This window comes from Pholis gunnellus (genome assembly GCF_910591455.1).
Source record: "Pholis gunnellus genome assembly, chromosome: 7".
In the NCBI taxonomy this organism is placed as follows: domain Eukaryota; kingdom Metazoa; phylum Chordata; class Actinopteri; order Perciformes; family Pholidae; genus Pholis; species Pholis gunnellus.
In genome coordinates, this window is record NC_136533.1 from 25493426 (window position 1) to 25512727 (window position 19302).

The 19302-nt window shown below is 44.9% G+C and overlaps 1 protein-coding gene across 3 annotated transcripts in view; it reads left to right on the forward strand.

Annotated features, from left to right (window-relative positions):
- The window catches only part of ppfibp2b (PPFIA binding protein 2b), an 81389-nt gene extending 62556 nt beyond the window's left edge, over positions 1–18833 (forward strand). The window contains exons 7-29 of one of the 3 annotated variants that reach the window (XM_079162372.1): positions 771–998; positions 1911–2003; positions 3416–3508; positions 5214–5325; positions 5469–5501; positions 7557–7618; positions 7732–7807; positions 7899–7981; positions 8095–8162; positions 8257–8322; positions 8480–8540; positions 9996–10158; positions 11204–11236; positions 12006–12038; positions 12628–12751; positions 12900–13019; positions 13551–13701; positions 14445–14556; positions 14637–14725; positions 14962–15084; positions 16075–16200; positions 16285–16473; positions 17936–18833. In XM_079162372.1, coding sequence (XP_079018498.1) covers positions 771–998; positions 1911–2003; positions 3416–3508; positions 5214–5325; positions 5469–5501; positions 7557–7618; positions 7732–7807; positions 7899–7981; positions 8095–8162; positions 8257–8322; positions 8480–8540; positions 9996–10158; positions 11204–11236; positions 12006–12038; positions 12628–12751; positions 12900–13019; positions 13551–13701; positions 14445–14556; positions 14637–14725; positions 14962–15084; positions 16075–16200; positions 16285–16473; positions 17936–18175 — 2478 coding nt within the window. In that variant the 3' untranslated portion in view covers positions 18176–18833. The remainder of the gene's footprint in view (positions 1–770; positions 999–1910; positions 2004–3415; positions 3509–5213; positions 5326–5468; positions 5502–7556; positions 7619–7731; positions 7808–7898; positions 7982–8094; positions 8163–8256; positions 8323–8479; positions 8541–9995; positions 10159–11203; positions 11237–12005; positions 12039–12627; positions 12752–12899; positions 13020–13550; positions 13702–14444; positions 14557–14636; positions 14726–14961; positions 15085–16074; positions 16201–16284; positions 16474–17935) is intronic. The other 2 variants (XM_079162370.1, XM_079162371.1) reach the window with 2 other exon arrangements.
- Positions 18834–19302: the final 469 nt, after the last annotated feature.

Here is a 19302-nt window from a genome sequence, read left to right on the forward strand (position 1 = left end):
CTTAACTCTAGAAATACCAGAGGTTAGAGTGGTGACATGTTTCAGTGGGGTCAGTCAGCAACCAGATGTGGCTCTCACAGCTGGACTGGTTGGACCTTTAACTACTGCAGAGAGTAACATCAGACCTGGAAGCCCTCTGGAACAAATGTGATGTTCTATGAATGAAAATGTTGATGATCGGACACGATGAACTCTCCTGTCAGTCCTCACAGGGCATCGAAAGAGTCCGACAGAAAGGTGTTGTATAGTTGAACACACGCTGAGTCATTCTGTACAAGGAGGGGAAACAGTATAGTTTTGTGCTGCTGCTGATATTGTCTGCTCATCCTCTAGTTACCAACGTTCTTTATTTCTCTCTGTTGTAATTCCTTCTTCTGCTCTCACTTTTTAATTCATATTTATGTTAAATGTTGTTTAGATGTTTGAAGAGTATGAAGTTTTAAGTTTCCTCAGTAAAAGCTGACAGTCATCGAGATATGGAAACAGCTTTCCCAAATGCTGACTAGATTAAAAAATAAGTACATGTCTGATCCTCTCCTCCTCTCCTTTCCTCTCCTTCTCTCCTCTCCTCTAATATTGTCCTCTCTCCTCTCCTTCCCTCCTCCTCTCCTCCTCTCCTTTCCTCTCCTTCTCTCCTCTAATCTTGTCCTCTCTCCTCTCCTCTCCTTTCGTCTCCTCTCCTCCCCTCCTCTCCTCTCCTCTCCTCTCTTTTCTTCTCCTCATCTCTTTCACTGCCCTGCTTTTGTTCTCCATCCCTCCACCCTTCCCAGTGTGTGGTAAATCTCATCAGTGATCTTCAGGAGCAGATGTGCAGGTTTCAGGAGGAGATCAGCACTCGTATCCAGGAGAAACGGGCCCTGGAGGAGAGGGAGGCCCAGCAGGGGGAGGCCAGAGGCAGCCAAACCCAGGGCCTCATCCCTCAGGCTGGGTTAGCCGGCTCAGACCTGAGGTTGTCTAGCTCTGACGCCCGGATGCACAATGGAGGACAGACTGTACACGTAGGGAGACTTGGTTGAACTCATCTTCCCCTCCTTCCCCATCACTTCTTCTCTTCTCTTCTTTTTAACCAGTCCTCACACCGCCCGTATTTGGAGCTTCCCACAGAATCAAACTAACAACCTCTCTTGTAGTGTGTCTGCAGATTGTGTTGGGGTCACACTCTACTCTGGTTCTTGCAGATTTGGAGAGGTTTTCCAAATACTTCCATACATTTGAGGACTTATTATTAGGTTGTTGAAGCTGAGTCTGTAACAATATGGTCAAATAAGGAACCCTACGGTAGCTACAAATAGTGTGACCTACTGTAGGTGTTTCTCTGTCTGACTCCTCAAGTATCTGAAGCATTTGGACAAACACATGTCAGCGCTAATCTGGGTTTTGTCTCTATAAATCCTGTCGAATAGGTTTGTGGACCGGCATTTGATTTGATGTGGTTTGCTTGCATGACAGTGGTTCCTCCCTCTACTAACAAAGTTTCATCAGTCCGTTTCCTCCTACACTGACCAGGTGGATGGGTCATGTCTCCTTACTGTTTCTAGAATGATATGTGATGCTCAACAAGGTGTCTTTAGACAGTGGCAGCGTGCAGCCTGGACAGCACTGTCTTGTTCTGGGTCCCCGGGTTCTTCCTCTTCCTGGTTGTTGGTAACTGCTCGCTGTGCTACTTGTTTCAGGAGGATCATGTTTCCTATATTAACCACTGTACTCTTCAGTTTTGGAGACCTTTATAACTGCACTGAATGTGAACCCTCCTGTTTCTATGTTGGCATGTGCACAGCTCAGTAACGTTGTTCATTCCCAGAATTTCAGAACAAGTAGGTGAACTCACCTGCATGGCTGTTTAGACTGCTTAATGTGGTTTGAAAAAGACGTGTGAAGTAAACGAAGCTGTATTTTTGTTTTTTCTGTAGGATTTGCTACAAGAAGTGAAGCATCTGAAGAGCAGAGTGGAGGAGCTAGAGGGAGAGAAGGGCCAGTATGAGAGGAAACTAAGAGCCACCAAGGTACTTAATAACCCATCACAGGCAGATCAGTAAGCTCACATACTGTATGAAGATGTAGGTCATGTGTTGTACCAGTAAACAAAGAACCGTAACAGCTGCAGAGTGAATGTGATCTCTTTATCAAAGCTTACAAAGTAAGTTACTGTACCTATAGCCAGCTTAGCTACTAACCCTAACACTCTGGTATGATGTAACTACAGCAAAGTGTACTAACCACAACATGCTGGAATAAAAGAATGCACTGAAACACATGACATCGTTGGTCATGAGGCTAGTTTTGGGCTTTCATTAGAGAACTGTAAAACTGGACAAACATCCACTCTAAGCAATAGCTAGACTAAGAAACAGTCGTCACTGTGACAGACGGATTCTGTATTTTTTAGGACTTAAAAGAACCTGAAAACAATATATCCGACATGTTTGTTCTAACTGTACCCCAAATACTAAGCTAACTGGCTGCTGGCAGTATTGCATTACAGACGTAAGAGTGGTATCAATCTGCTCATGAATCAAAAAAGTGTATTTCCCAAAATGTGGAACTATTCCTGAAGTATCCAGGTTACAGTCCGCTATCTACAGCAGTCAGAATCTAAACTTCATGGATTCTAGAAACCTGGTTTCCATTAGAGAAACGTTTCTGTGTCACTGGGTTTGTAATCTGCTCTTTATATTAATGTGCATGACAAAGCGTGTAGAAAGGGAATGCCTCATTGGGAATGCAGAGCAGCTGTATAAAAGGAGAGAGCATTACATGTAGCAATAGCACTTTGTATTTAAAGATGATTCTGTGGAGGACCAATCTGAGGATGAGAAGATGAACGTGGCAGCAAGTCATTTATGGTTATCAACCAGCTAGCAAGTATAAATAGGAGTCGAGTATCCGTCACACTCTACAGTGGAGAGTGATGACGTGGCTAATCTGAGAAACATCCAGGGAGGAAATGAGGTATTACTCAGGATATAAATAAGAATGCAAAATAATCTAATGTACTGTCATTTTGTTCACTTATTGACTCCTACTTTAGGACTCACTTTATTGAAGCTTTTTGATGCTTACACTGAACTAAACAGCTGCACCATCAGTTTATACTCATTTCACATTTGGTATTTTTGGAAAATCTGAGGTCCGTACTAGAAATAAAAAGAATGATTTGTGAGGTTGAACAACATGTTGCTGACTGACAGGGTTTAAGATGAGAAGAGCACCTCTCTGTCTCCTAACACATTGTTTGTTGTTGCCATAGCTTTCTCTGAGCTTACAGTGCTTCCTTCCTCCTCTCCTCCTCCCTCTCTGCGGCTTCTGCGGCTCTTCTTTTCCTTCTCCTCATCTCTAATCCCCCGTCATTACCCTCTTCCTGTGTCTCTGCTCTCTCTAGCTCTCTATCTCTCACTCTCTCCATGTGTGTTACCAGTCGCTGATGACCCAGCTGTCCAGCCTCAAGCTGACGGTGGAGCACACGCAGCTGGAGAAGCAGCAGTGGGAGGAGCGCTGGCACGGCGCACAGGTGCCCTCTCTTCTTCCTCTTCTGGCTCTTGTCTTCTGTGTTTGTCACTGTCCTCAGATTAGTACCCAGTCCTTTTGCTAATACTCCCTCTGTCTCCCTCCTCTTCTACCTTTTCCCCACCAGTTTTCTCCTTTGGCTCGTATGCTTCTGGTCTTCCTCCTCTTCTTCCTCATTTCTTTATTTTGTGCTCGCAGCTCCTCTTTTCTTCATCCTCCTGATCCTCCTTGTCTTACTTGTGTTGGTCTTGTGATATATGGCTGAACTTCCCCACAAATCACAAATGGTCCAGTAAAAAACAAGCTTTTAAACTACAGTAGGGTGGAACTAGAGTCGGTGAGAGAGACAGAGGAAAACACTCTGATTTCTACTCATGTATCAGTGAGAAGAAGCAGGAACGATGAAAACCATCCTTCCGCTTCTGACTGTCTCTTCTCCTTTCTGTCTTTGCATGGACAGTGTGTGTGATCCTGCATATTACCCAGATCAGATAGATATTCCTTTATCAAAGAGTGACGACCTCACTGTTATGTTCTGTAGTGTTTTGTTTCCTTCAACATACCAACTGAAGCAAACACAAAAGACATACCTTTCTGTTCCTCCTTCCACTTCACTGACCCGTCTTGCTTCTTTTGTCGGCTTCTAGGCCTTTATTGTGAAGCAGCTGGATGCGGTGTTAAGTTTCATAGCATACCACTATTGTAAACATGCAACTCTGTGCACACACCTGTTTCCTGACACCTGTTGTCTCCAACAGCTTTGATGAGGTTGTCAAGATCACACCAGGCCCTCCGTTTTCCTGAAACTAGGTGCAGGCAAATTCTCATCAAAAACCACTAAATATTGCAGGTGTGTTGACCAGAAGGTGCTGAATTCAAAGAGGAAATTCTTTTTTCATGCCTTTATTTAAAGAACGACATGCAACAAAAGCCTCTGTCCTGAGCGAAGCGGGATCGCTGCAGTTCATGGTGGCTGTAGCCCCTCGACCAGCAGCTCAGCCTGAGGCAGGGCAGCTCTTTCATTTCTGCTCTGATTGGACAATCGATAGTGAGGAGGAGAGAGAAAGGGGTCGCAGTCAAACCAAAGTGGAAGAGATGAGAAGTGTGTGACCGAGCCCTTAGCTGTGAGTCATACCGCAGTCAGGTCAGTCATGTGAGAGTCATCACCACATGGACTCCTCCGTCTGACCATGTGTACGTACGTCGCTCTCCTCAGATCTCCTTTAGGTAACTCCCTGTGGTCTGATGTAGTCGTGAACACGGACAATAAGATGTAAACTCATTCTGACAATTCTACACCTCATGAAGGCAGCGCTTCAAGTAGAGTCAGTAGAACAGAAGTGAGATACATGGTTATGCAACAGAAGCCTGGTGGAGGAGCTCTGTGATAAAGGGACGATGCGTCTTGTCTCGTATTCTCGTCCGTCCTTTGGCGGTGGACTCAGTCAGTACCTGCTTTGTCTTCTCAGTGTCTGGTCAGTTCTGATGCACTCACATTGTTGTCTTATTTCAGAACTCTATGATTTGATCATTCACAGCTCCTTCAATGTGACAGGCGGCTCTCACATGAGTGCCATGAGACATCAATCTGCAAATCACAGAGAATTTAAACTATTTAGTGGCCTTGGAGTTGAACTCCCTACGTCTGCTATTTATCCAACGACCAGGAGGACTAACACAGTTCACATGCACTCTATCCTCCTCCACAGGCAGAGATGTCAGAGCTGCAGCAGCTCGTGGCCTCCAAAGATGCTGAGATCGAATGTCTGCAGACCCAGCTGCTGGCCAGAGGCAGCACAGCCAATGACAACGCAGAGAGAGGTACTCACCAATCAATGCACATCCACATCTGTCAGTGCAGATGTGTGCCTGAGAGCCACGTACTGTAACTTCTAACCACATGTCCCTCTCTCCTCTGCTGTGTACTTGACTGCTCTCTGACTCTCTGCTGACCCCTGCTGTAGAGGAGGTGTATATCAAGCAGCTGATTAACAAATGTAAGGCATGGTGTGCTGCTGTTGTGGCTCTCATCGTCAACCAAACTGCTCTGCCATCATATGTAACTTTGTACCACACATTGATTCAGTTACAGTGTTGCCGAGTGATGCAGTGATTTTGGCTCAAATCTCAACCAGTCCAAAACATAAAAACAGCAGTTGGCCACTTGAAATGTTTAAGTGTGGGAGCCTGTTAGTCAGGTGCCTGGTGGCAGAGTGTTTGGCTTGGGATTGGACCACAGCCGAGCTTCAGTTTGTGTTGGTCGTAGTAAACATTCCAGCTTCATTAAACCTCGAACCCTCTGGCTGGCATGGTTTCCAATGTACATGCATGGAGGGTCAAACTAATGCCACGGCCACTTGACAACTGAATGACTCAGAAACATGATTTGTTCAGGCTGGACCAGAGGTCTCTCTCCTGAAGTCAGGAGAATAGAGAATAGCTGATCAGCTCTCTCACACACATGCAGTAATGTACACAAGCTGTTGTTACCTACAGTTTAATAATGGCACATTAACAAACTGCAAACAAGCACCTGTGTCATACTGTCCAGTTATCCACACCTACTAGCCAATCAGAATCAAGAGCTCCCAGTGGCCGTGGTATCAGCGTGTATAAACCTCAATGTACAGTGCCATCAAACATTTTAGCTTCAGTCTCTTTTGGTTTGCCTCAGCCATATATTTTAAAGGGATCCAACAGTCTAGTTTTTAGCAATTTAGTTTGGGGACTCCACGGAGGAAAAGAATAGTCAAAATGAATGCTGCAGAAGCCAAGATATCCTGACTTTGAGTCCTTAGTATGGGTCAAGCTCCAGTGCATTCCCATGATGCAACCAACAGCATATTTTTTGTGTCTGATAAAGCCAAGCCTCCAGAAAGCACCGCGCTTTGAAGCCAATTTGACATAGTGGCCAAACGGGGGCATTACAACGTCCAGGTCCATCATGTGATGCCATGGGGCCCAAAAAGACTTATTCACATAGACTTACACTACAAAGAGTCCTCTGTATCAGCAGATAATTATTCTTAGATCAACTTCCCAGTACGATCACATGAATATCTCTTGTTTAAATCATTAGGTCCTAAAAGTTGTATAAGGCACGAATAGCTGAATACAGAGTTATTTTCCTTCCTCCGTTCATGTGAATGAGAACGAGGCTGGAATAAGGGCTGGGAGGCGGGGCTAAAAGAATGCTCTATGGGCCCATGGAAGACGAAACAGTGAAGAAGATCAGTGTGATGTTTCTGTCTCGCAGACCTTACAAAGCTCCTCCAAAGTCAAGTCAGTTTTATTCATGTAGCCCAATACTCTATTCTTGGACCCTCGCGTCAGAAAAGGAAAAACTGCCCAAAAAATCCTTTAACAAGGAGAGAAAGGAAGAAAACTCAGAGAGAGCAACAGATGTCATGTGTACAGAATGAACAACATAATCAACCCATATGACAGAGATGATTCATATAATGTGAACATGTATGAAGTCATATGAAGCAGTCATAGAAACATGACTACTCCTACTACTAATAACAGTAGCAGTGGGTGTCAGGCAGGACCAGGGTCCATGGAAACCTGTGAGGAGAGAAAGCACAAAGACTCTGGGGTTAATAATGTGCATTAATGGGACATTAAGCCATTGCACCACTGTATTCACTCTCTCAGTAGTGCTAGTAAACTGACCTTTGTGTGTTAAATTGGTGGAGTTCCCCTTTAACATAAGTGGCTCAGGGTTGTGTGTGTGTGTCTGTGTGCTAGTATTGTGCTGCTTGTAAAAACCTAATTTCTATGAAAGTGAGAAGTGAGATCTCTTTTCTTCGTTGGTGTTGGCCTCACTGCTACACACCGCACACTGACAGGCTGCAGTGTGTAACAGGTGATGCTGTATGGACAGTGCTGCTGTCAGTGTGGATTGCTTATGCTTGTTTACTCACAATAGCATGGCTGTCATGGCTGTCGCTAACATCTCATCAGGCACCCATCAAATGCCCTAAATGAATTAGATGCGAGGTTACTGTGGGTCCAGAATAACATTGTGATCGCTGGTTTGTCTTTGTTAGACCACGAATACCAGAGGCTGAAGGTGGGGATGGAGTCTTTGTTAGCTTCAAACGAGGAAAAGGTAAATGAACCCTGTTTATTACACCACCACCGACATGTAATAAATAGACCGCCGTCTTTAATGTTGAGTTGGAGAGTTAAGGATCCCCTCATTTTACTTGATTACAATAACAGGATCGACGTATAGAGGAGCTGACCATTCTGCTTGGCCAGTACAGAAAGATGAGGGAAGTCATGGCGCTCACACAGGGTAAGAATGCTGAAAGCAGAGCGGAGGAAACCTCGTCCTCTCCCTTCCTGCCATGTGGTGGTAATCGTGTGGTGCTGTGTGATGTTTGTAGGGAGCAGTGAAGAGGAGCTGGGTGACAGTCTAAGACTCGGAGCCATCACACACAAAGTACAATCTGATTCTGTCAGGTCAGAGGTACGACGAAGAAGTGCTACTAAAAACACTTTATTTCACACGATTCATCACCTGACAAATTAAGGATATCTAAACTGATGAAAGTGTTATAATAGTGTTTTATCTCTACATAGATGTCATCAAGAGGGTCTTCTCCACTGATGCTTTCTTCATCTCCCTACCAGAGAGAATTGGACTCCAGGTATAAACACTCGAGACACACACACACACACACACACACACACACACCTCACAACTTCCTATTAATCTTAGCCCTTGTGTGCCATTTCTTGTAGTGTCCAGACCTCGATGGACACTTCGCTGGTGTCCACTGGGGACATGAGCTTCTTTAATGGCTCGTGGTAGGTAGAAGCTTTGGGTTTGTGTACCTTCTGTTGACCATTGCAGAGTTCTACGTTGTGTAAAATGTAAACTGTAGGCAGTCAGCATAAATCAGAACAGAGTGATATTGTTCATCATTGAATCTTTGCTGATTCTGAAGTGTGTTTTCTCTCCCAGGCATCGGAGCAGGTTGCTGTCCAGCAGTCTAGAAGAGCTTCAGAGTGGATCCTTCCAAAAGGTTTGTCAGTGCTTTGACTGACTTTCATGACTCTGTGATCTAACTAACTAATCCGACCTGCTACATCTGCTGCTGCTTCTTGAAGTTGACCTAACATGATTTACTTTACGTTATTCAATCTGCCTGTATGAATGCTAACCTGCTAACTGGGTCTGTGTGTCCTGTCCTCTCTCCTGTGTCTGTGTTGGCTCCAGGCTGTAGAGATCCAGCCTCTTGAAACTGAATCAGACACAAGGGCAGAGGTACTGATGTGCTGCATGCCTTCACACAAACACGTGTGCTGTGTGTGAAGCAGGGGGAGAGTCTGCAGTCGATTCAAAACGCCATCATTTTTAGAGATCTTCTGTAAAACTTTAAAGACGTCAGAGAATTGGATCCATCCCAGTCATACACATGTACATAATGCAGTCCAGGTGTTCATGTTCATGGGAAGCAAATATAGACTGAGGCACATTCCTACATATACAATCATGACCACATACTGGAGGGTGCTTACTTTTCTCTGTGTCAGTAGTTCACCAGGGGCCGGATGGACAAAACTACTAAAACTCAGTGTACGTTTTCCTCAGATTCACAAAGCCTGCTTCTGCTCTATGAATCTCAATCATTGTGGATTCGTGTGACCGAGCCTTGTTTCCTCCTCCACTGGTCGCCATGAATGATGTAGAAATGCATCTGATTGCATATTGCCTCCACCTCATTAGACCTGTCAATGACAAGGTGACGACTGTGTCACATCACGGAACATCTGGGCCTCTGGTGTTCTGGATGCATTTAGGGATCTCAGTAGCCACGGAGTGTGGGCTGTAAAATCTCTATTCATGGCAAATTGTGTGTAGTCTACAGCTGCAATGGAAATGATGTCCTAGATTTATAAACAAACAAATAAAGTCTTCGTGCCTACGCTGCATTTTATTCAGCCCCTCCAGATATACAGTATCACCTCAGTGAACATCCGGCTGTCTCCTGCTCTCGTGCTGACAAGCAAAGTTCACCCTCTGAGTAAAAGCAGAATGTCTCCTGGTCACAGCCTCACACACACACACACACACACACACACACACACACACACACACACACACACACACACACACACACACACACACACACACACACACACACACACACATAAAGTAGAGCTGGGTATCATGGCTGTTTCTGTCTGCTGGCCTTTCTCCTCTCATTGGTCCAGAGTCCCGCTGACTCTGCTCAGATACAGGTTCATCAGACCGTCTCTATGTGATGCAACAGAGCAAGGAGCAAACCTCATCATGACTCTGTTGTCATGAAAGATATTTAGATGGGACTGACCAGTAGAGGAAATGTGATGTTCTGTGATACACATCATACTCATAGTATAGTCTTAATGTATGTAAGCTATAAATAAAGTAGGATAACAGACATCATCACGGCACACTACAAATATGGCTCTGTTTTGTTTTTGATGACCTCCAGAATGCTCACATGGAGCTGAGCAAGTACCAGACTCTGCCGGGGAAACTGAAAGGTAAAAAGAGTGAGCGGAGAGCCGAGCTGAACGGAGACAGAGAGCAAGATGGAGAGTATTCATCTCCTGTCCACGGCCAGGACCAGGACCAGGACCAGGACCACAGTCTCAGTGAGTCTCCTCTGCCTGCCACTCCTTAGATCATTCCTACCTGTTTTAATGAGAGACAGTGAAGAGTCAGGGTTCCCCAGAGTAAGTCGGACATTGTGGTTGTGGGATGTGGTTTTAAACAGTTGCAATACAACTACAGGCTGCAACTGAACTCTTGTGGTAATTGTACTGCATTTACCTCAGAACACCATCTCACCTCCAGCTGCTGCACTCTGCATCTACTACCTCCCTCCACTGGTTGGGATGGCTGGTGTTTTTGATGCACTTCATTATCTCACTCCATCTCATTTTCATTTCCCATGATAGCTCAGGATAACTTGTAGGGAACTTTGGCACAAACGTCCACCTGGGTGAGGATGAACCGATTCAAATTTGGATGTCAAAGGTCACTGTGACCTTACAAAACACGCTTCTCGGCATAACTCAAGAATTCATATGTTGATTGTGACAATTTCACACATATAGTTGATATGATAAATGAAGATGACCTGTATGTAAACTGCAGCATGACGGTTGGCGAGGCGGTAGTTGTAGTTTTGAATGGAAGCAGACCAGATGGCCGTACACTGTAAAGCATTGATTATAACAATGATCACATCTACCCAGCTGGCACCTTGTAGTCTACATCAAGATCAAATGAACAATGTCTTAACAACTTTGTACAGTTCAGAGAGTCTGTAACGAGTAAACCTCACTGAAAAAAAGAGACCTTCTGGATAAAGACAGATAAAACAATATGACATCATTTAGAGGATACATATTCCTGCAAGAGGCCCAGTGTTTATGAAAAGTTGCTGTTTTTAAAATGTCATTTTTCACTGTTGTAAGCACCACACATGTCAGTTTGCATAGAACTCTGTGGAAGATACATTGAAAGTGAAAATACCACAGTGGTTAAGTGGAACATATTCAATAAGCTGTAACTGCTGAAACACGCTTCAACTCAACTAACGTGGACTAACTTTGCTCCATGTGCTCCCTCTCTGTGCCCTGTCTCTGTCTCCTGTCTGCTTGGCTCTCCTCTCTCTTTGTGCTCCGGCTGCAGTTCGCTGCAGGAGTGCCAGTGCTCCGGCTTTAGGTACTGTATGCTAATTCAAATGTCAGCGCTGAGAATACACTTTCAGGAGAACTGAGTCATGTTGTTGCTCCGGCTCTGAAGTCACAAACGAGCTTTTGCGATGTCAGTAATCTCATGAACAAAACAAGATGGCCGGCCGTACTCAAAGGTGAGCACTGTCAGGCTGAGGAACTGTTTTCACTCTAAAGCCGCCATTAGTATGAGTCCTTCATGACTCAGAGAGCCGCCCAAGATCATGCTGCCATCAGCATCCATGTAAGGACACAGGCGAGCACGAAGCAGGAGGGTAATCACAGGGTTGAGTGTAAACAAACAAAGATGCAACCTGACATCCCCCGGCTCTCTCTGCCTCACCCAGCACACTGTCTCACCCGCAGTCGGAGGCAGGATGTCACTGAGAGAGAGAGAGCAGGTCGAGCAGGTGCTTAAAGTAAACAGACTTCCCCATCACACACTTCTATACATGGAGTGAGTTTGTTTTAGCACCACCTTGGTTAAACTCCTGGAGGAGGGAGTTGTGTTTTCAGCCCCTGGTCAGGGCTCAGATGGGATGACTCAGTTTTAGAAGAAGGGAAGAAAATGGGTGTGAGATGAGCTCATTGCTCTTGTCCTGTCTCAGTGTGCATACAGACAGACCAGATCCTGCCTGAGGCTTGTAGGTTTACATGTATACAGCAATTATTTTGGATGTACATATGTGTGACTAATACTGGCTTCTGCTTTATTTCTGCTGGCTTTCTCCTCACTTCACTAACCTCCTCTGCCTCAGGATCTCCTGGCAAACACGACCTCTATGATGTTGGTGGGTATTGTATCTCAACCAGTGTGTGGCGTCCTGCTGGGACCAGTGAGCCTGACGTGTGCTGAGTGAATGATATAACCAGGGTGAAATGGACGTCTTTGTAGTGTATACAGCTTCATGCATGATTGTATTTATAAAGAATGACAGTTTCTGTGACACAGAGTGAGCAGAACACCATAACCTGGAGCAGGTAACACATGGTTTGAAGCATCAGTATGACGCTGAGAGGCTGGGATATCAAATAAACATAACCATGTTTTATCTACTTACCTAATACTCTAAATTTAATAACTAATAAAGTTGATTTTGGAAAGAAGCTAAAACTGTTCTGGCTAACATGTTAGCAAACAGTGTCTGTGTGTGTCTGTCTGTGAAAACCAGAACTTAAAAGCTCCTTAGAGCTGAGTTGTTAATATGAATGATATTGATGTGTAGCTTTAGTGCTCTAGTAGTTCACATTGGTGAACACCATGTGAGATGAAAGAACCATACAGCGGTGGTCCCTGCCAAGACAAAGAACACCAGGTCTATTCTGGATCCCAGATTGACTTCCTGAGTGTCCGTTCTTCTTTCTTGTGTTTCTGTGCAGGGCATCCAGAGTGTCTTCTGTCAGACCAGTCCCCCCTGTCCTCTGGAGTGGACTCTGGACAGCAGTCCCCTGTCTCACCAGAGAACAGGAAGAGTCACAGAGGCATTAAGAAATTCTGGGGGAAGTAAGTTTTGAAGATTCATATATATGCACAGCAGTTACACATTAACAGTCTCCTCTGGTTTGGCTTTCACACGGACACATTATCTCAGTCTCTGTCTTTGTTTCCATTTGTCCTTCACACACTCATCTGTGTTTTCGTTGTTCCACAGGATCCGTCGCAGCCAGTCAGGCAGTCCTGCCCAAGTCCACGACCCCGAGCTGGGAGAGTTCCGGAGGGGAGGCTTCAGAGCTACAGCTGGACCGAGACTGGTCCGCCCACGGAACACACGGTAGAAAAACACACGCTCATATGTGTGATGCAGGAGAGACACTGTACTGAACACAGCCTTCATTAACGTTCACAGTCACACTGAGGTTGTGGTGGAGCACAGTCAGCCTCTGCTGCCTACTGGTTCAGGATGTTTCATAATGCTACATCCATGTGCTGTTTCTTACATTGTTCCACCGTCTTACTTGAACACAGCCCTTTGAGTCCAAAAGCAACGTTTACAGGATTCTTTGAAATGAAAATGCAGATAAACTGCAGATATTCAATGTACACTTTTAACTTCTTTACCTCCATCAGCAACAGAACCGAACACAATCCGACATGTCAATGAAGATTCATGTCTCAGCAAAGTCATATTTTACTAACATGAAGTATCAGCAGTAGCTGCTTGGATGGTAGGATAATGAAATAAATCGACTGTAACGAGTGGTGAATGTTAGTCTGATATGACACCCTGTGAAAGGAGCTGGAGCCCAACACTATAAACTGCATGTGTCTCATCTCAATGTTAAACTCTTCTTCTCCATGTCAGAGACCTGAAGGTGCCTTTTTCTAAGTGGAGCACAGAGCAGGTGTGTGGCTGGCTCGAGGAAATTGGACTGGGCCAGTACGGCATTCTTGCTTGCCACTGGGTCACCTGCGGTGATACTCTACTGTCGGCCACCCTGCAAGACCTAGAGAAGGTGCACAAACACACTCCACCGACTGTCCTCAAATGGTTTCATGACAGAGTAATCTCCACTCAGCCTGTCAGATATGTTTCAGTTCTACCTGTCTGCTCGTTGTTGCTGTCTGTCTGTCTGCTTGGAGTTTAGCAATGCCTGTCTCTGCTCTTCAACCTGCTTGTTAGTTTCGCCTTCAACACTGTCACATTGTCCACCTCAGACCGCCTCCCCCTCTCTGCCTCTCTCATCACAGTCTCTGAACCATGATGATGAGCCGAGGGTTGATGAGGTTCTATATTTCTAGGGTTCTGGTGTAGCCATCAGATATCCAGGCCAACACTTCCTTTTCCGTGTGCTGCTCATTGTTTACAGTCCGATTAGCAACTTGAGACGTGAGACTTTAGTGTTAAGAGACGTCGTGTTTCACGAGTAGCCAGTGTACAAGCTAATTGAAAACCAATTGTACTGCAAACTAAATCATCATCAGCCGATTGCACTTTGGCCAATAAGTTCAGCCTCTTTAGCTCTCCACGAGGACTGTTTACCTGCATCCAAGCAAAGCGGGCTCCAACGTGATTGGTCAATACTACCTGAACTACAATTGGAACGCTACAAATATCTTGTCCCGCTTCCTTCAGATTCTACACGTGGATGCAGGATCTGTTTATAGAGATGACTCTCATCAGGATCATTTAGATTTGATCCTTCAATCTAATGGTAGTCATCTGTAAGACTGAAGTTGTCTCTCATGGTGTCTCCAGGAGCTGGCCATGAAGAACCCGCTCCACAGGAAGAAGCTCCAGTTAGCCATCAAGACGTTCAGCAGCGGGCAGCCTGAGAAGTCTGCAGAGCTGGACTACATCTGGGCCACTCGTACGCGCTGAAAATCACACACTGAAATGAATTCATTCTGAAGTTCCCTCCATTAAAACTGTGATCTTTATGTCCCAAAGGTTGGCTCGATGACATCGGACTCCCTCAATACAAAGACCAGTTTAATGAAGGAAGGGTTGATGGGCAGATGCTGCAGTACCTCACTGTGGTGAGTTTGTAACTAATGGTCAATTGATAACAGCTGAACGGCACCCTGTTTAAAGTCAAACCAGGGTTCATGGTACTCCAGATAAGTAAAGTCATGCGCCGTGGGTTATCTCTCAGATAATACAGGAAGTTGAAGCACTTGTTTTAATTGTTAAAGTGACGCATTCAAAACTTGAATGCAGAGAGACTCGATGCTCACTTTCTCCTGCACTCACCTCTGTGTTCTCTCCATCTCAGAACGACCTGTTATTCCTCAAAGTGACCAGCCAGCTGCATCACCTCAGCATCAAGTGTGCCATCCATGTTCTTCATGTCAACAAGTTCAACTCCAACTGCCTCAAACGCAGGCCCAGCAATGAGGTAAGTAGCTGTAGTCTGTTGCCGGGTTGTGTCAAAGCAGAGCTGAAGTGCTAGTTCTGGCTTCTGGAGCAGTATTCCGTTTTTATGCACCACATATCTGAGCAAACTAGACTTGAGGTCTTCTCCAAACTCTCTCCATCCTACCCAGGTGTCTGGTGTGTGTGGTGACTTCCCATGCTGGCTCATATAAGCCTGCAGCTGAGCTCGCTCCTAACCAGCGCAAAGCATTTTTGGTTGAAAAGATCATCAGTGTCTGATTTATTAAACTGTCAACACTGAAGATTGCATTGTTTAGGATAATGAAAGCCTACTGAATATAAAATTAAGTTTATGAACATAGACTTATATTTTATTGAATATTTAATAAATAACTATTTTCAAGGATTTTTGAATGGATGCTAATTTTAAATATATATTTTTTAAATCTCACGTACCCCCTGGTGTGCCTTCACGTACCCCCATTTGAGAACCACTGCTCTAGTAGATCTTAACTGATTGGATGTACATTCTTTGTCTTCTTTTCATTCCTTGCTTTGACAGTCAACATGTTTCCCATGGCAATGAAGCCCCTTTGAGTTAAAGTGAATTGAAATTGAGTGAGACAGCAATAATATAAAAGAGGCTATCTTGCATTGCACTGTAACTTTTATTCTCCCTTTTTATTGGTTTTATTCAATTGCAGCTTATTTTTCTCTCCCGTGTAGTTCAGCTTTTTTGAAATCCTATTTATATGTGCTTTTTCATAATGCCCTGTGTTTGAATTACTAAACAAATAAACGTTACTTGCCTTGACGTACTGCTAACTACTGAATGCAGGTTATACTGTTTTAGCTTTTTGAATGTATATTCTAAATATGAATGATTTTCTAAAACACCATTGCATGGTTTGAGAAATGGTTAAATATTATGAATCATGCACTCCTTGGTGTATCTAAAGCACAGTGTGTCTGTGTGTATGTTCATGTGTGTGTGTGTGTGTTTGTGTTTCAGAACCAGTTCTCTCCCAGTGAGGTGGTCCAGTGGTCCAACCACCGGGTCATGGAGTGGCTGAGATCTGTGGATCTGGCAGAATACGCACCAAACCTGAGGGGCAGCGGCGTGCATGGAGGGCTGCTGGTGAGTACACACAATCACACAGTGTGTGCATCACAAACACACAATGCTACAGAGAGCACGTTAAATATGTGTCTCCTCTCACAGATGCTGGAGCCTCGCTTTAACTCAGACACGCTGGCAATGCTGCTGAACATCCCTCCTCAGAAAACACTGCTGAGACGCCACCTCACCACCAACTTCAACAACCTGGTGGGAGCACAGGCTCACCAGGAGAAGAGGGAGTACACTGAGGCAGCGGGGTACACCCCACTCAGCATCACAGCTAAAGTAAAGGTGAGAGGACACCAGTACACCGCTTGAAGTGGAAGAGGGAGTACTTGGAGGCAATAATGCTGCATTAAGAGAACACGCAGCGCTCTTCCTGCATGTGTGAGAAAAAGCACCTTAATCCGAGGGGAAGCCTTGGTGTGTCAGCTCAGTTTAAGCTCTTAGCCCCTCAGTGTGTTTAAGCCTGTGAGAGCAGAGTAAACCCTCTGCTGCTCCTCGCAGCGGTAACACCCCGCCATCAGCAGCTGTCTTAGCTTTAAGTCCCTCAGTGCTCTGCTGAAGAGAAAGAGAGGAATAATCCACCTGAGACACAATGCTGATGACCCATCCGTGACCTTGGACACTTGGATCTTACATTTCTTAAGCAACTCTGTGAGCACTGAATATGTATTTATCTGTTTGTATGGACAAATAGAACCTCTAGGGCTAAGCAGATGTGGATTTATTTGTGTGTGTGTGTGTGTGTGTGTGTGTGTGGTACCAAGTGATATCCTACAGTGCTTTGTGATAATGTCACAGTGGCTTTAGTCAGCAAGAGCAAGCTTAGAGGACCCATTTATAAATCTGCTGTTGCCTGGTATCACGTATTACTCACATGCACTGAATGCAACACTAAAGTATGGATAACAGAAAACACTGCGTACAGATGTGACGTTCACTCAGAACACCGGTCCCCAGGATGGAAGTCCTGTTAGTTTGACCCATCCACCAGCCCTCTCTCCTGCAATTTATACTACGTCCCACGTTGCATACGGCCGCTGAAGGGGCCCCACCGAGCATGGAACTCCTATGCGGAGGGTCACTAACCAACCGTGGTTTTTTTGACGGGTTGGGAGTGAGGACGCGTTGGTGAACAGGCTGTGAATGGGTGGGTATTCTTTTAGTATCGTTTGCGCTCTGCACAGGCACCTCGTGGACTGAGGCTGTGTCTTTGCATCCTTTTTCCCTAAAATCAACAATCAGCTGCTCGGTTCTTCTGATGTTGAGCAGTAGGTTGTTCTCTGAGCACCACTTCCTCTGTAAATGAAGTCTCACTGTTGTTTGTAATCCGGCCCATGACAGTACTGTCTAGTAGGAGCCCACTGCTGCTACTGCTAGGATGGGTTACATGTTTCACTGTGTGACATTAGATTCTTTCTTAATGTAGTAACTTTGATGAGGGCAGCTTTAAGCTGGGATCTGGGACCACACTAAAAGAAAAGACAGACAAGAAACACAAGCAGACAAATCCAAATCCAAAAAGTCCCAGAATTTGAACCCTCCTGGGTTAGTCAAATGCGAAATTAACTCTCTGTTGTTAACATCCATCACAGTTTGCAGACCGACTTCCTGATTCATCTTTTGGGTTCTATATAAAGTAGTAAAAATAACTCTGAAAATACGTCGTAATAAACAGAAATTACTCTGAGACGCGGTTTCAGTCCAGTTAGTTGTGATTAATTCCCCTTTTTGTGTCTTTTCATTGCAGCCGAAGAAGTTGGGCCTCTCTAACTTGACTCACCTCAGGAGGAGGCGGCTGGATGAATCCACAGACTACGTATGTCCAATCGAGTCGTCCTCGCCTCAGTCAGCACAGTCTGCAGTGAACGGGGTGCAGGTGCGGCCCTACGCCGGCTTCAGAGGCCTGAGCCCAATCCTGGACAGAGAGCCCGACCACTCCAGGGACCAGGTGGGGCTCGACCACAGCAGAGCTGATCCATCTCCATGACGACAGCTGTGACAACATGTGTTCCCTCAACCATAGTAGCCAATGCTACTATTCTGCTTCCTTTGCTTGCGGCCCATAATACCTCAGCCCGTCCCCTCCCTGCTCCTCTAGAGCCCTGTGCCTTACGAGTGAAGAGATTCAGAGCCGCCACACGGCTGCTTCTACTGACACCATCACTCTATACACTCATTCCAGACCTCCGTCTCTAACCTGTGCCATGATGGAGCTCATCATGAGAGAACACAGCATCTCTCTGACACCACTTCCTGTGATCCATACACCAGTATATATTGATAGCTCTTGCTGTACAGTATTAAGCCATTACTCTAACATGTGTGCATCACCAGTAGATGATTTTATGTGTGTGAGTCCGTCAGCCCATCATTTACCACTTTAATACCCTTCTGTTACGTGGTCGAGATGAACTTGTGCAATATTTGCATAATATTATGGAGGGCTTTGATTTAATATTTGTCATTGCAGAGCTAATTATTAAACAGCATGTTACGTTTGAACCTGGGGTGGTCATTTTTTACTGTTATTTTCATATTTGCTGTAATAGTATTTTTATAGGAAAGATAATCCTGCTCTGCTAAAGGAAGCTCATATGTGGTCATGTAAATGGAAAAAGTTTTACCAAATCATTTAATAAACCAAATCACACACGTGTAAAGTTGATTCCTTTTTTCTACACAAAAGGCAGAGAGGTGAGATCAGAAGTAGATTTCATTTTCTATTCATTTATTTTGGATGTACAATATTATTAGGGACGTGTCCTTTCTTCAGGAAGCATACACTACTTCCTGTGTTTGTCTTTTTAAATCACTACCACTCCTAAAGATAAAGACAAACAGATGTGGCTTCAACTACTAACCTGCTTTCATCATCATCCTCACCATCCTCTCCACCATGGCTGTTTATGACGCTCTGCGGACCAATCTGAACCAAGATGGCTGCTGACCATTACCATGGGTTACCATGGGTTACCATGGGGAAGTGCATGTTTGAGATTGGCCCAGTCAGCATGCAGCTGCAGGTACAACCCTCCTGCATTACTTCACTCAGTAATGTATAGTACACTTCTGTGTACTATACAAATACAAACTAACGCCTACATGAGGAAAGTC